This window comes from Sparus aurata, chromosome 10 (assembly GCF_900880675.1).
Source record: "Sparus aurata chromosome 10, fSpaAur1.1, whole genome shotgun sequence".
Classification (NCBI taxonomy): domain Eukaryota; kingdom Metazoa; phylum Chordata; class Actinopteri; order Spariformes; family Sparidae; genus Sparus; species Sparus aurata.
Genome location: NC_044196.1, coordinates 21,017,728 through 21,032,331, shown reverse-complemented (window position 1 = coordinate 21,032,331; position 14,604 = coordinate 21,017,728). Strand labels below are relative to the sequence as shown.

The 14,604-nt window shown below is 41.8% G+C and overlaps 1 protein-coding gene across 1 annotated transcript; it reads left to right on the top strand.

Annotated features, from left to right (window-relative positions):
* Positions 1-110: 110 nt before the first annotated feature.
* On the top strand, positions 111-14,416 carry acadvl (acyl-CoA dehydrogenase very long chain). Its single transcript, XM_030430883.1, has 21 exons — positions 111-243; positions 543-628; positions 722-791; positions 2,276-2,347; positions 2,795-2,867; positions 2,957-3,021; positions 3,113-3,247; positions 3,366-3,510; positions 3,836-3,965; positions 4,094-4,219; positions 4,361-4,559; positions 6,241-6,345; positions 6,742-6,828; positions 7,225-7,287; positions 9,342-9,443; positions 11,001-11,098; positions 11,718-11,790; positions 11,944-12,016; positions 12,362-12,434; positions 12,658-12,733; positions 12,970-14,416. Exons 2-21 carry the CDS (start codon positions 555-557, stop codon positions 13,105-13,107), a joined length of 1,977 nt encoding a protein of 658 aa, XP_030286743.1. The 5' UTR covers positions 111-243; positions 543-554; the 3' UTR covers positions 13,108-14,416.
* The last annotated feature ends 188 nt before the right edge of the window (positions 14,417-14,604 follow it).

Sequence of the window (14,604 nt, the reverse complement as noted above, 5' to 3'; positions counted from 1 at the left end):
TTTAATTTATTTTATATAATACTGTCAGACTAAAGAGAAGGTATTTTTGATTTCCTCTACTTCAAAACGGAAGGCTCGATACTGTAAAACTACATATCCCATGAAGCACCGCGGTGGGACGGATGGCATCCGGCGAAGCTGGCTCCGGAGAGGAAAATTCAGGTTAAACACAAGTGGGTCATTCGAGGAGCAAGCGGCCACTACGCGGACTCAGGGGGACGTGTCACTATATAACTCGTACAGGTATATACTGAACATCCACCTTCTTGGTTCTAAATACAAGGAGTCAAAATATTTAACTGTTTTGTTCTGCTTTTCAGTGAGAAGTCAATCACCGAATCAAACCCGGCCGAGTTACAAAACAAACCGACGTCGTTACGTAGCAGCTAGCTAGGCTGCCATTGACAGTATAAATAGCTAGCTAGTCACAGCAGCTGACAACACATTACTTTTATCTCATCTCCATTGTTTCTATCTCTGATTAATTTTTTTTTTGTGTGTCGTCTAGCTGATTTCCTTTTATTTCTATTATTGTCTTTTAGAACAAAAAGAAAATGCTGCTTCGCAAAGTGAGCCAGTCGTCCGCACTGTGCGGGACCATCCTCAGGGTCCCTCCCGTCTTGTCTGGGTAGGTAGCTAATGTCTGAATTTATTGATAAACCCGTTGTGTCTTGAAATAACAGCCAAATAATATCACCTTTCCTTGCTCTCTGTGCTACAGAGGTCAGCGTCATGCCGGGGCTGTGGTCGCTGTGCAGAACGCCCGTATGTACGCAAGCCAAGCTGCACAGGTAACGATAACATTAGCCTACAACATAACAGATATTCCACTTTAATCAGCACTTTGTCTGGAGTGTTTGTTTTATTCTGTCGTTTTGGGATACTTTTAGAGATTGTCTGCTGTCCTTGCTTTGCTCAATGCAGCGTCTGGCTGACATAACTTTGCCACCCCTCCCTCCCGGGGAAAGTAGGGGAAAGTTCACTGGTCACATGACGCAGTTATATAGGTGACACCATGAATGTGGGTGACACTTCAGTTGTCCAGGACAGGCAGGAGAGGAGTTTTTTCTTAGATTTAATTATGTCAACAATTTTCATGTTGTATAAGCGCGAATGCACGTTTCCCTAGTTGCTGTATCAGTAACTGTAATCAATCAGTTTAAATGTCGACATGCCTTTTTGTTTTATTATGTTTTGTGATGTCATGATCATGAAATAAGGTCTTTATGTGCAGCTCAGAAGCTGGGCAATGACTCCTGGTATACATGATATTTATGGGCTGCGGTCATGTTTAATACTGGTTTTGTCACGTAGAGAAATATTTAAATGAGAACAACTTTCATTAATTCAGCCGCTTTAAAAGAATCACTTCAGTTTTCCCCATTCCGTCTCTCCCTACGCAAACATTAAAATCTAGTTTTGTGTATTTGTGAAGTAAAAGTAGAGTTGGAAATTAATCTAAACTCAATTTTCAACTACCGGCATTTACATACCTTTAAACACTCAAAGGTGACTCGGCATGGCATGATCTGAAATTTCATTCTGTCTGAATTATTTGCATTTCACGATGTTATCCCAATAATCATCAAGATATGTAAAACTTTAACAGAAACGACAACATACTGGAAGCACTCAACCTTACATTTTGCTAAGAAAAGGTGTTTTATTGCACCACAGATAGGATATACATACCTTTCTTTTTTTTCTTCAGTCATGATTATCTATCACGATCAAGTGATTGTGGTTTTGTATCGCATCGGTAAGAAAATCTGATATCGTCCCAGCCAAGACCTTAATATGATTGAAATGAGGCTTGAATGAGACTGAATTATTCCCGACGGAGAAAATTATTGTTTCCACTGAGTCCATTTCTATAAGTTCTTGAGCCAGACGTCTTCATTTCAAAAATATGTCCTGTATGTTTGGTGAGTCAGCTGGCTGGATGTGCCCTTGGTGTCACCTCTCACCCACTTGGATTATGAAATCGGTACTCCGGGCCTCTTTACAAGCTGATGCTCTGGCTTGAAGTGGAAAACTTTCACTCATGGTTTATTTGGCTCACAGCACTGGATTCTGATCACGGGACAATTACCAACACTGAACAGACTCTGTTTACATTTGTCCTTTTGGCTGTTTTCTATGTTTTGACCTGCCATTTCGCCCCAGCCATGTTGTTTATTTACGCAGATAAAGTTGAAGATTCCCCTGTTTTTGTTTTACTGAATTGATTAACTGTTCTGTCTTTTTTTTTTTTTTTTTTGCTCTTTCTCTTTAGGCGGTGTTGGACAAGCCAGCAGCAATCGGCAGTGACGCTGCCACCAAAGTGGAAAAGAAGACAGTTGCTGTTGTATGTTAACCTCTAGCTATTATTATCATTATTATGTCTTCATTATATTTGAGATCATGTTGTTATTATTCAGTATAAACATGGTTCAAGCAATTAAAAATGTCCAACTAGTTAAGGATTAAAGCTACCCTGTCCAGTTTTTGACTACTCATAGTGCTATGAAGCAGTTTTCTATGTTTTCTGGGTGACGACACATATTCCTTTAATTGCCTTCATACTATTTAAATTATCAGCAAGTGGCAAGAAGACACTGATGAATTCAGGGAAGGGACACGCAAGCCATTAAACAAGGATGTAAACAATACAAAATGTTTATAGAATCAGCTTTGCAACAACAGTTAATCTAAACATAAAAAAACTCCTCAGGGTGTGCCCTTTTTTAACTGAACTTTTGAGTCCTCTGTTTGTTTGTGCACAAGCTTTACTATGTTTGGTTTATTTTTCCAGGAGTCCAAATCATTTGCTGCCAACATCTTCAAGGGCCAGGTCCAGACTGCCCAGGTGTTCCCTTACCCCTCAGGTAAATCACGGGATATTATTTCAACATCTGTTTGAAATCATTGTAGAAAATGAGAGAAGATTAAGTGTGATCACTTGTCTGTGTTGTAGCCATGAATGAGGAGCAGGAGCAGTTTCTCAGAGAGCTCGTGCCACCTGTCTGCAAATTCTTCGAGGTAATTTTCAAACCACCGTGAGCTCTTGGCCAGAACTTGCCTGAGCTCATGCTCACCCTTCACCCTCCATGTTTCTGCCTCCTGTGTGCAGGACGTGAATGATCCCGCCAAGAACGATGCTTTGGAGAAGGTGGAAGATCACACCATGGAGGGCCTGAAGGAGATGGGAGCCTTTGGCCTGCAGGTGCCAGCTGATCTGGGCGGCCTCGGCCTCTCAAACACACAGGTAGATTACATTTATGGATATTTATTCATAAACACAGACATTTGTAAATATTTGTAGTTGTTGATTGTTTCAGACAGCTGTGTAAATGCTAATGCAGTAGCATCTGTCCATCTGACAGTACGCACGGTTGGTTGAGATCGTTGGCAGTCATGACCTGGGCGTGGGCATCACACTGGGTGCCCACCAGTCCATCGGCTTCAAGGGTATTCTGCTCTTTGGAAATCCAGCCCAGAAGGAGAAGTACCTGCCTAAACTTGCCTCAGGTAAGAACACCAGCGTTTCTTTAACAACATTGTGTTAGTGGATGGGTTATCTGAGAAAGGATGTGGTTTGTATGACTGGTTCTCCAGACAGCCATTAGAAGTATTGCCCTGCTTGCATAAGAATTTTACAGAATATCACCAGACTCATCCTTTATGTACTCCTGCAGCTTTTTTGTTTCATATTCATGTCGCTCTCTGCAACCAAGTCAAAATACCACAAAACCCTTTACTGAATTGAAAAGGAAGATGATGTTATGACAGAATGTTACACAGAATGGCTGTCTCATTTGTGCCTACACTGCACGTTTGTCTTTCTTCCCTTCAGGTGAGACTCTTGCTGCCTTCTGTCTGACTGAACCGGCCAGCGGCTCTGATGCCGCCTCCATCAAGACCACAGCTGTCCTGTCGCCTTGTGGAACGTACTACACTCTGAATGGAAGCAAGATCTGGATCAGGTGAGGACACAGGGGCTCATACACAGTCATGGTGTTCCGAACGTCGCCACAAGGGGGCAGCTGCATACAATTTAAGGTGTAGAAGTTGGTAGTTTTTTCCTAATCTGATGCCCTCTTTCCTCTGTCAGCAATGGAGGCCTTTCTGAAATCTTTACAGTGTTCGCCAAGACACCCATGAAAGATCCAAAGACCGGAGAGATGAAGGACAAGATCTCTGCCTTCATCGTGGAGAGGAGCTTTGGAGGAGTGACACAGTGAGCGCGCTTATCCTTTATATCTGCATCCTCAGCCCTGATGTTTATGAGTTCACGTCTGACTTTTTTTCTTCTCTTTTCTTGCTCATGAAATACCTCTATTTATTTCCATTCATTATCACCCCATCTTGTTAATCACAGCGGCCCTCCGGAGAAGAAAATGGGCATCAAGGCGTCAAACACAGCCGAGGTGTATTTCGACAACGTCCGCGTGCCGGCCGAATGCCTGCTGGGAGAGATGGGCGGAGGTTTCAAGGTGGCCATGAACATCTTGAACAACGGGCGCTTTGGCATGGCAGCTGCCCTCTCAGGCACCATGAAGGGAGTCATCACCAAAGCTGTGAGTAGACTACCTATAGCAGCGTGAAGACAGGAAGTGGCGTGATGGAGCCTTTCATCATTTTGACACTATGGCTGTCTCACAAAGCTTCATGTCTCTATATGTGTACGTTTCCCCATCTGCTGCATAGCTTTATATGTGTCTTGTCTATGTTCAAGCATGTATTTGCTTCGTTGTGGGTTCATGGGAAATTCCCCCCTTTCCATACTTGGGCTGTTTCTGCTGTGCAACTTCCTGTTGAGGTTACAGGCGCTGAAGATTCAAGCGTGGTTTCTGTCATGTTTTGTTGTTTTTCTTAAACAGTACAATTTCACGAGACTGATTATGTAACCAAATATGTACTTGTTAGTAACGGCTTCATTTGAAAGTAGTATGTAAAGGTATTGTCCTAGATGAGATCATCGCAAAGTCTTTGGCTTTGTAATTCTGAGACTGTTACATCAGTTAGCAGTTTAATGTGCCGCTCAGCAGGGAAAGACCTAATGAACTGCCGCATGTGCTGAGAAATGAGTCAACCTGTTTGCTAGTTGCATCATCAGGAAAAAGGTCGGCATGAGGGGTGTTTTCTTTTCATATGTTTTGATGAAAACATGCAAAACATTGACACAGATTTTCTGTGCGATAATGAGTCCTGTCACTTTTGTTTTGCAAAGTAATTAATGCAATGAGCATTCAAAGATATCACCATGAGTAAAAGTTAAAAAAGGTGTCAAAGTTGGTAGATAAATCATTTCTCTATCGTATCAATAGAAATAATATATAAATATGATAGATGATTGGTACAATTAGTGCTTCAGTGTTAATAATCATTTTTATTTTGTTTGTAAAATGCATCAAATCGTCAACATTTTCAAGGGCTATAGTATAAAATCGTAACAATGTGAGCAAGGCAACAAATTCTTACATGAGGAGCTGTGACTGGCAGCTGATGGCCATAGTTTAGGAAATGTATAATCGCTGCAACTCTGCTGAAAATAGAATCAGAAAGTTTTTAAAACCACAAAATCAATATTGTAGCATTAGACGCTGCACCACTCACACTAGATATGAGTCCTTTGGGCCCTATGTAAAGTTCAGTTCCGAAATTCTAATAATAAATGGCTTTTAATGGCTGTAGTTCATTACCATAAAATGGAATCAACAGTCCAGAAACCTCAGTCCTCAATAATTCATCAGGTTGTTCACAACCCGCCTGTTCTCATATGTTGGGAGGAAACTGAAGTGGTGAAAATAAGAAAAACGTAACATGTGCTTTGGATTTCTTCAAACATGAAGGTATAAACTGCATTCCTCTCCACTTGTTCCTCTTGCTTATAACAACACCGTTTTGCCCCAGCACTTTGTTTTTAAAGTCGGTGTAGTCAGCTCCACGTCAGATGTTTATTTTCAGATCTGGTGGCATTTTCTGTCAGACCAGTGCGCCTGTGTGGTCACGCCAAGATCCGTCCCCGGTGCCACAAGTGGTTGGCATCATTGCTAAACTTCCTCCTTTTGCACAAAAACTAGACGGCAAAAATATGTCAACATGGACCCCACAAAAAAAAAACCAAAAAAAAAAAACTGCAACATTTTCAGTTCCAGTCTTGAAATATGAGGAAGTGTGTAGGAATCATACCTCATCTGTCTGTCTGCCACTACAATTAATGTGGGATTGTGACTGTTGTTTTCCTCTTTTCAACAGGTGGATCATGCAGCTAACAGAACCCAGTTTGGCAGCAAGATCCACACCTACGGAGCCATCCAGGAGAAGATGGCTCGCATGACTATGCTGCATTATGTCACCGAGGTCGGATGGCGTTTTTTTTTTTTCTCCATCTTTTGCAGCCTGTGTCACGTTTTCTCTTCTGTTTTCACACTTCACTGATTCTGACTAAAGGAGGGTTAGACCAGACAGTGCCAGTATCTGTGTGTCTTACTTCTTGTTTTACAATGAAACATCTCTGTGCAACTGTGTAAGCTACACATTCAGCCTGTTTATTAGCTGGTATATGAGCACAAAGCAGCCGTTTCGAGAGGTCTGCTTCCAGCCTACAAAGGTCCTTTTAATGCGTGTCTAGCAAAGGTGTTTAAAGCACAAAGCCTCGGTGAATTAAACCACTCTTTTCCTTTACATTTCTGTGTACTCCTGCAGAAACTGTCATGAACCAGTGCTGATGTTTGCTGCTTCTGTGTCTTTTTGCAGTCAATGGCCTACATGATCAGCGGCAACATGGACAGTGGAGCGACTGAATTCCAGATTGAAGCTGCCATCAGCAAGATCTTTGCCTCCGTAAGAGTTTGAACAACACAACAGTGTCATTGGTTAAACACGCATCACAGTTGTTATAGTAATAGTTTCAATAATGCCTGGCTGAATGCACATAGTTTCCTCTTACACCGGCTGTCATGAAAACCAGGAAAACCTTTGTGAAAAATGTCTGTGTCTACTTCATTATTTTGTATGTGTTTGATTAAATGGTAACTTCTTACAGAAGTTGTTGTTCCCGGAAACACAGCAGCTATTTCATAACGTTTGAATGTTCCCTATTCTGTGGAGACTCAGTGGTAGATTTAGGAAGTAGACGTCTCTGGGGATATTTGCCTAATCAAAAATGAAAATGTGTGCATCTGGCAGAGCAAAAGTTCACTCGCTTCTCTCTGTGTGTTTTTAAAACATTTGTGACAGGAGGCAGCGTGGACGGTGACTGACGAGTGTATTCAGGTCATGGGCGGCATGGGTTTCATGAAGGTGAGTGATCAGTCCACATCCTGTTTTCACACAAACACGGGGACCACTCCGAAGCTGCACATGTAGATTCGAGCAGTTTGAACAGTTTGTGTTCTTGCCTGTTTGGACGTTTGGCATGTACGGTATTTAAAGTTTCAGAAGCCACACACCAAAGGTTATTAACACAAGTATTTCACTGGATAAATGATCAGTGTTATTTTGGTGGCTAACTAGAAGCCGGGGTGAAATGAGTGGCCAGCTAAATGTTTGCCCCTTTTATGGAACCCAATCTTGGTTTTAACTGGAGAAATCAAGGTCCAAGTAGTCTGCATCCTACTTCCTTGCCCCAGAAAAGAAGCTCCTGTTCGGTAGAGAATAAACCATTTTCACTGCAGGAAACTTTTCTGGGAATCCTGGAAATATTTTAGGAGCTGAGAAACTTGACCAGGGCTTCAACCTAAAGGAAAAAGGAACCAAAGTTCCAGGGCACCAAAAATGTTCCACGTATGGGGTATAGAGTAGCCCATATTTGCCACAAAATCTTTTCCAGGAACTATTTTAGGAACTCAGAAGCTTTCTACCAACCTACCTCCTATTTTACTGCCTCACTCTGTCTATCTACTGTATTTATTTACAAATTACCAATCCTGTATCTGTAGTTCTCACAATTTTGAGCACATTGACTTTTTCAGCCTGTATCTACATCAGCCTGCATGGCCCAGATGTATAATCATCTCATCTGTGGTGACACAATCAGCCAATAAGAAGAGTGCGACAAGCTCCAAGCAACTACTACACATTGATTGGTTAGCCACGACAGCACCTTTTTTTTCCTCTCATAGTCACGTATACATTGCCCCTGTGGTCACATGCAAAGACGCTGCTCATACCACATTGATGGTTTTTTCAGGTGAAAGTCAACCAAGTAGTTCACGAGAATAGACCGGTACAAGCTCGCTGAGGATCTGGGGGCGATGTGAAGTCATGTAAACAGCAATGTTGCTCTGCTTAAAATAAACCAGACTATACAGACGCGCTCGCTTTGCCACAATACAGTGGAAAGTTTGTCAGTCGTGGAACAACACTTACTACAGAGGTGGCAGTTCTGCTGCAAATTGTACTCTTTAAGCACTAACACGAGGAGGACAAAATCACCCGTGCCATTCAATGCAGCGTAGTTTAAGATGAGTCAAATTTTCCAATCACAGAAGTTGACTCAAAGCCTCAACAGATCTTGAGCCTTTACTTTTTTACGTTGGATTGATACACTCTGATGTCCACTTCCCTCACGATTTTTTTTCTGCAAGTTATTGTGAAATTAGTTGCAGGATATGAGTTGTTTTAAAGGGAAGAGGGGGAAAAACACTTTGATTAGTTCTGCTCACAGTGCACATTTTGACTCAGGGTTTCATTTCACCAAGGAAGCCAAGTTTTCTGCAAATTTTTGCTCCTCTTCACAGAATGCATTTCCCTGTCTGTGCAGCCTAAAATACACCCAGAATTTAAAAGCACATCAATAAATGGTCTTTATTCCTGTTTGCAGCTGGTGTTTTTGTCTTGAAAGTTTGGAGACTGCTCACTTTGAACTGTTTTGAACTGTAGGAATATGCTTTCTTTTTGTATAGCTGCCTTGATAAAGTGTGATTTTCAACATAGTCTGTTGTTCCCTCGACGCAATCTGTCCTTAAAATGGAAAATCTTTAAACATCTGAGGTGAAATGACCCTGTCAACATATTTGTTTGTCTCCTGGTGATGAAATGAGCGAGCGTTAGGTAATCATGATTAAAACGTCCAGAGTTAAAGCAAAGTTATACAAAGTGCTTGCACTTAACTCTCAAAAACGCTTCAAGAACCCCGTAGCCGAGTTTCAAAAGTCCATGTGTTAAATACAATAAAACACAACCGACTTCCCCTTGTTGGTTGCATAATATGCTTATACAGTATGTGGCCATACCATAGATTTCACAAACCAGTAATCGAGAGTGAATTTCATCGCAGAATACAGGAAATAGCTTATTATGTTCACTGCAAAGTACGTAGAAGGCCATCATGTTTCTGTGTGTGTCTCCCGCAGGACGCTGGAGTGGAGAGAGTGATGAGGGATCTGAGAATCTTCCGTATCTTCGAAGGCACCAACGACATCCTGAGGCTCTTTGTTGCCCTCAATGGCTTCCAGGTAAAGTGAAAACCTCTTAGTCAGATTTCTTTCTTTGTCTGACTCCGGCGTGGTGATCTGATAAAGCCTGAGTGGAAAAGTACAGATGTTTTGTCGAGAGGAAGTGTTTTCTGCTTGCTTCTACTTCCTATGTGCTTTTACAACACATCTTGTAACATCTTGTAGGTTTAAAAATGGGTGATCAAGAAGCAACTTCCCTAAACTTATTTTACACCAAGGGTCTGCTTTGAACTCGTGTTTCCGATCCGTCAGAGCTTGTTCAGTCTCAACTAGACTTAAAGGTCCTTTCAACAGCTTTAAATGGCTTAAATTCAATTGTATAAATCATGAGCCTTAAAAGTCACAAAACAGTCTTAAATTAGAATTTCTGAGTTCTTAATACTGCAAACATTTGATCTATTTCGTTTATTCATCTTCTGCAGATAGAATAACCGTAATCCTACATAAAACCTACCTCTGCATTGGTCCCTATACATATGATTTAAATGAGAAAGTCCAAAAATCTTTCTAAAATTAGATTGAAAATGGTCTTAAAAGGTGTTGAAATTTAGGGTGTGACACCTGAAATTGGAGAAGAGAAATGTGTGAATATGTTTAACTTAACGCATCCTGCTAACACTGATAGCACCGCCTCCATTAAAGCCTGTAGGATGTGACAGAAGAAGAACAATGTTTTTCTAAATGAAAAGTTAGATTTTCACTTTAAAAACAAAGGGTAGAGAATTTAAAAACCGCAGCCGGTAGTGTCAATTTGCTCTAAAATATGTGGAATTGGAGGTTTTAGACAGCTTTATTAAATTGTGGAAATAATAGAGGTGCTACACATAGAAGCCCTTAAAGGAACAGTTCATTAAAAAAAGAAAACTCAGGAAATATCTTACAGATGGAACAACCACAAAGCATTTCTGAAGAATCACAGTGTGGAAGCCTTATTTTAAAAAAACAAAGAATCTTTTAATATGTAAAAAAGAAAAAGAAAAACAACTACCGAGATAAACATAAAATGGCTCCATACAGCTTGTCTGAGCCTAATCCAAGCCTCCAGAAGCCCCGAGATCCCAAATGTATTTGAAAAGTTGTCATGTATGCCCTTTTATAAGCCCAAATCTTCACTGTTGCTGCTACTTTAAAAGTGTCAGCACACGCCTCGTCTGGGTGGACAAGCTTGATTGCATGTCGAGGGTGTAAATAACGTCTTTTTAAATCAGTTTGGGAGCTTGGTACTTACTGCACTAAGGCTTGGATTACACTGAACTAGGAACTATATGGAGGCATTTTATACTTAAGTCTCCATCGATTTCAGTTTTTTGTCACTGTTCCTTTAAATGTCTTGTCCTTGATTGACCCCTTTGTTACCATCAACGGTGCTACATTATCACGAACCCCTGATTTTTTTGCTGCAAGTCAAGATGTTGCAATGCGACTTTGTGTCAGCTTCTCGCACTTCGGAATCCGGAAAGCTTGTTGAAGTGTGATTTGAAATCGTGCGATCTTGAAGGATAACATCACTCGCCACTGATAGGTCGTGTGCGTCTCTCTCTCTCCGTTTCCCTCCAGAGTGCTGGTAACCAGTTGAAGGGCCTGCAGAAGGCGCTGAAGAACCCCATCGGCAACGCTGGGCTGCTCGCAGGAGAGATCACCAAGAGAGCCAAAAGGTTGCACACATGCACAAACACACACTGTCCACTGTGTCCTCGTGTCTGGGGCGCAGGAAGTGTCTAACTGACGTAGCTGATGGTGGGAGATAGGGACTTACCTTGCACAATGTGTGATGGATGTCACATGTGTCGGTTTCATCCTTTCATTGTGTTCAGTGTATCATCAGCTGATCCTTTCTTTGAATTCAGGTGTAAAATTTCTCTTGTCAGAACTTCGCGGTCACCATTTCCTGCTCTGTCCGCTTCAAGTTGACAAGTGCCGTAGGTCATGTTCAGACCGGCCCTGTTTGTGCAGACACTGAGGCTCCTCTTACTGTCTCTCTAATGCAGCTAATTCGCGGTGATGTTTCTTTGTTCCCCTTTCGTCCTCGCCACATCTCCAACACAGATATTTAACTCCACGTCGTTGCAATCACTGACCTAAAGAAGTGCGCGGATTCTCTCAAAACTGTCGACTAGAATTGTTTGACATTGAATTTTTTTTTTTAATATATCTATAGTATTTTCTACAAACGCATTAGGTATAAAACAACTGACATGACACAGTGCATGTTGTGTAAGTACTTCCTCCTCAGCCATGTTGTTAAAACGACCGCCTCTTCTGTTGTCTTTGCAGGAAGGCAGGTTTGAGCACGGGTCTGACGCTGCAGGGAACTGTGCACCCTGAGCTGGCACAGAGTGGTGAACTGGTAATCCTTTTTTTTTTTTCAATTCTAGGCATTTGTTGAAGTTGTAGCTCAGACTGAGTGGGTGTGTGGATGTGCAAGTGACAGTTTGACAGTCTTAATGTCTGTTTTTTTCTCTCCGACTGATGAGTTTTTTCCCCCCCCGATGATTTCCAGACCGTTAAAGCCATCGAACAGTTCGGAGCGGTCGTTGAGGACCTGCTGATGAAACACGGCAAGAAGATCATTGGTGAGTGTGTGTGTGTGTGTGTGTGTGTGTGTGTTTGCGTGTGTGAAGGTTGAAGAAATACCTGTAGGTGTTGGATTAAAAAAAAAAAAAAAAAAAATCCCCAGCTGGTACACTTTGGATGTTTTGGGCTGTTGAGTTTGAGTCATTTCGGACATTGGTTGCCCTTTAAATCTTCCAATGGAAAAAAAAAAACCCAGACACCTCGGTGACAATGGAGGGAAAATTTTAGATTTTTCGAAATAATTTATATGTTATTATCATATCATAAAGGGTGTGTCCTGTCATTACTTGGTTTGATTGTTTGTAATAGTGTAACGAGTAACAAGCAGCTTCCCTTTTTTTCAGATGAACAGTTTGTCCTGAAGAGAGTCGCAGACGGTGCGATTGACCTCTACGCCATGGTGGTCGTCCTGTCCAGGTAAACATCCAAACAAGAGCATGAACATCCTCAGCCTCTCCGTTTGTCCCTTTTTTTCTATTTTCTTTTTTTTTTTTTTTAATCCGCTCGCCCCAGTTTCACTCTCTCGCTCCGTCTCTTTCTCCACGCACCCACTCACTCGGTCTTTGGCCTATTTGAATTCCACCTTCACACTCCTACGCACCCTAAACCAACTTCCCCCCCCCTTCCTCTCTCTCTGCAGGGCTTCGCGCTCTCTGAGTCAGGGCATTCCCTCAGCTCAGCACGAGAAGATGCTGTGTGAGACCTGGTGTGTGGAGGTAAGATCGCCCGTACAAACAAGATATATTGAATGTAAACGTGAAATAATCTGCGTCTTTGAGGATGTGTCGGGTGTTTCACCTGCTTCACCTGGAAGCACTTTGGTATCCCCAATTCAGAAAGACGTGCTAATTGCAACTAGTTACTGGCAAAAGCACCTGGATGAATTATTTTTGAGATGTCGCAGGTAAAGTCTAAACACCTAACTTGATTTAATCCCCCCCTTAATCTTCAGGCCCACGACAGGGTCATGCGCGACATCAAGGCTCTGCGCTCCAGCGAGTCCCGGCAGGTCTTCAAGAACCTGCGGGCCATCTCTACAGCCGTGGTGGAGAATGGAGGCGTGGTGTCTACTCACCCACTGGGTTTCTAAACGCAGGCACATCCCCACATCTTCACGCCTGTCTATGATTGTTCTCACACTTCCTGTCCTCTAACCGGGTTCTCGGTCATGTGTGCCAGTTCCTCACAACTTAATCGCCATCATCGCTCCATCACATTTTGTGTGTTCTGTTCTGTGTAATCGAGCTTTCATCTTGCGAATTTGCATTTTACGACCTGGGGCTGGATGATTTGCAGTTTTGTGGGGGGTTTTTTTGGTTTTTTTTTGCACAGACATCACAACTTGAAGCTTCTTGTTCCCTCACACAGATTGTAATCATTATTTAATTCTGACTCGAGACATCCAGAATTTGAGCTGGAGGTCTCGGTGTGAGCTAGATTTTTAATTTACAGGACGTAAAATTGAAAAAGAATAGACACTCATATCACTATTTCGACAAATCATTCAGCCCTACCGCCTGCATCCAAACAGCTGATGACTGAACGTGTGCTCGGAGCTTATTATTTTTACATTTATCTCAGCCTTCATGACCGTAGCGGATAGAATGATGTCATCGTTTAGTCGTTTGGAACATTAAGTTATAGTGTTGTTTTTTTTGAAAAATAAATAATCCAACTTTGAGATAGTAAGGCCAGTAAACGGCGGAAGCTTTGAACTGATCCGTTAAAAAGCGCTTTACACACACATGAATTTTAAATGGCACTTGTTTCCTCTAGTTTGTCCATGTGTCTACATTGTGATCAAATGTATATAACGGTGTGGTGTTGATGTACTTTCGATGCCTTTCTGCATGTGTATTAAGCTCAGTCGGTGCTTTTCACAGAAATATTAACTTCAGGAGCAAAAAAACCGTCGCCTTAGAAACCGGTCCACGGATGCTGTTCGAAGTTCCTGTTGAGACTTGAGTCAAACAGAGAGCTTTAACATATTTGTTTTTTTTAAATGCCGTCACATTAACTTCCAAAGGGCAACTGTGTATTTTCTCTGCTGAAGGTTGCAGGCATCATTAACTGTAATTGTAGAAAGTTAACCATCGGTCTGCATACCTGATTTTTGAGAAGTAATTTTTCTTGATGTGCTGTTGAATAAAACTTGAATTAGATCTGCACATTCTCGCCTTCCTGCTAGCTTGTTTTGTGACAAACAATGCGGCTGCTTTTAGACCGTAATCTTGTCGCTATTAAGAAGATTACAGGTGATCTAAAAATGTATCTGAAGGTGCCAGACGACTGTCTCAACTGTTCTGGTGGAGTGGCAGTGTTGTGCAAATGTACTTTGAGCTTTTTGTTTTAGCAACGCACTCATTGGGATTAAAGAATAAAGTATCTATTCATCTGTCTGTCGTCTGTTGCCTCTTCTTGAAATATGTTGCATTTTTCCTGTAACAAGCCAGACCACACTGCCTTTTTCTGGTTTCTGGTACCTTAAAAAAAAAACAACAACAAATGACATCGAAGCAAAATTTTGCCCGCCAAACCTACTTCCTATTTCTGCTGTATTGGTAACGGCACACAGCTTGGCTTTTAT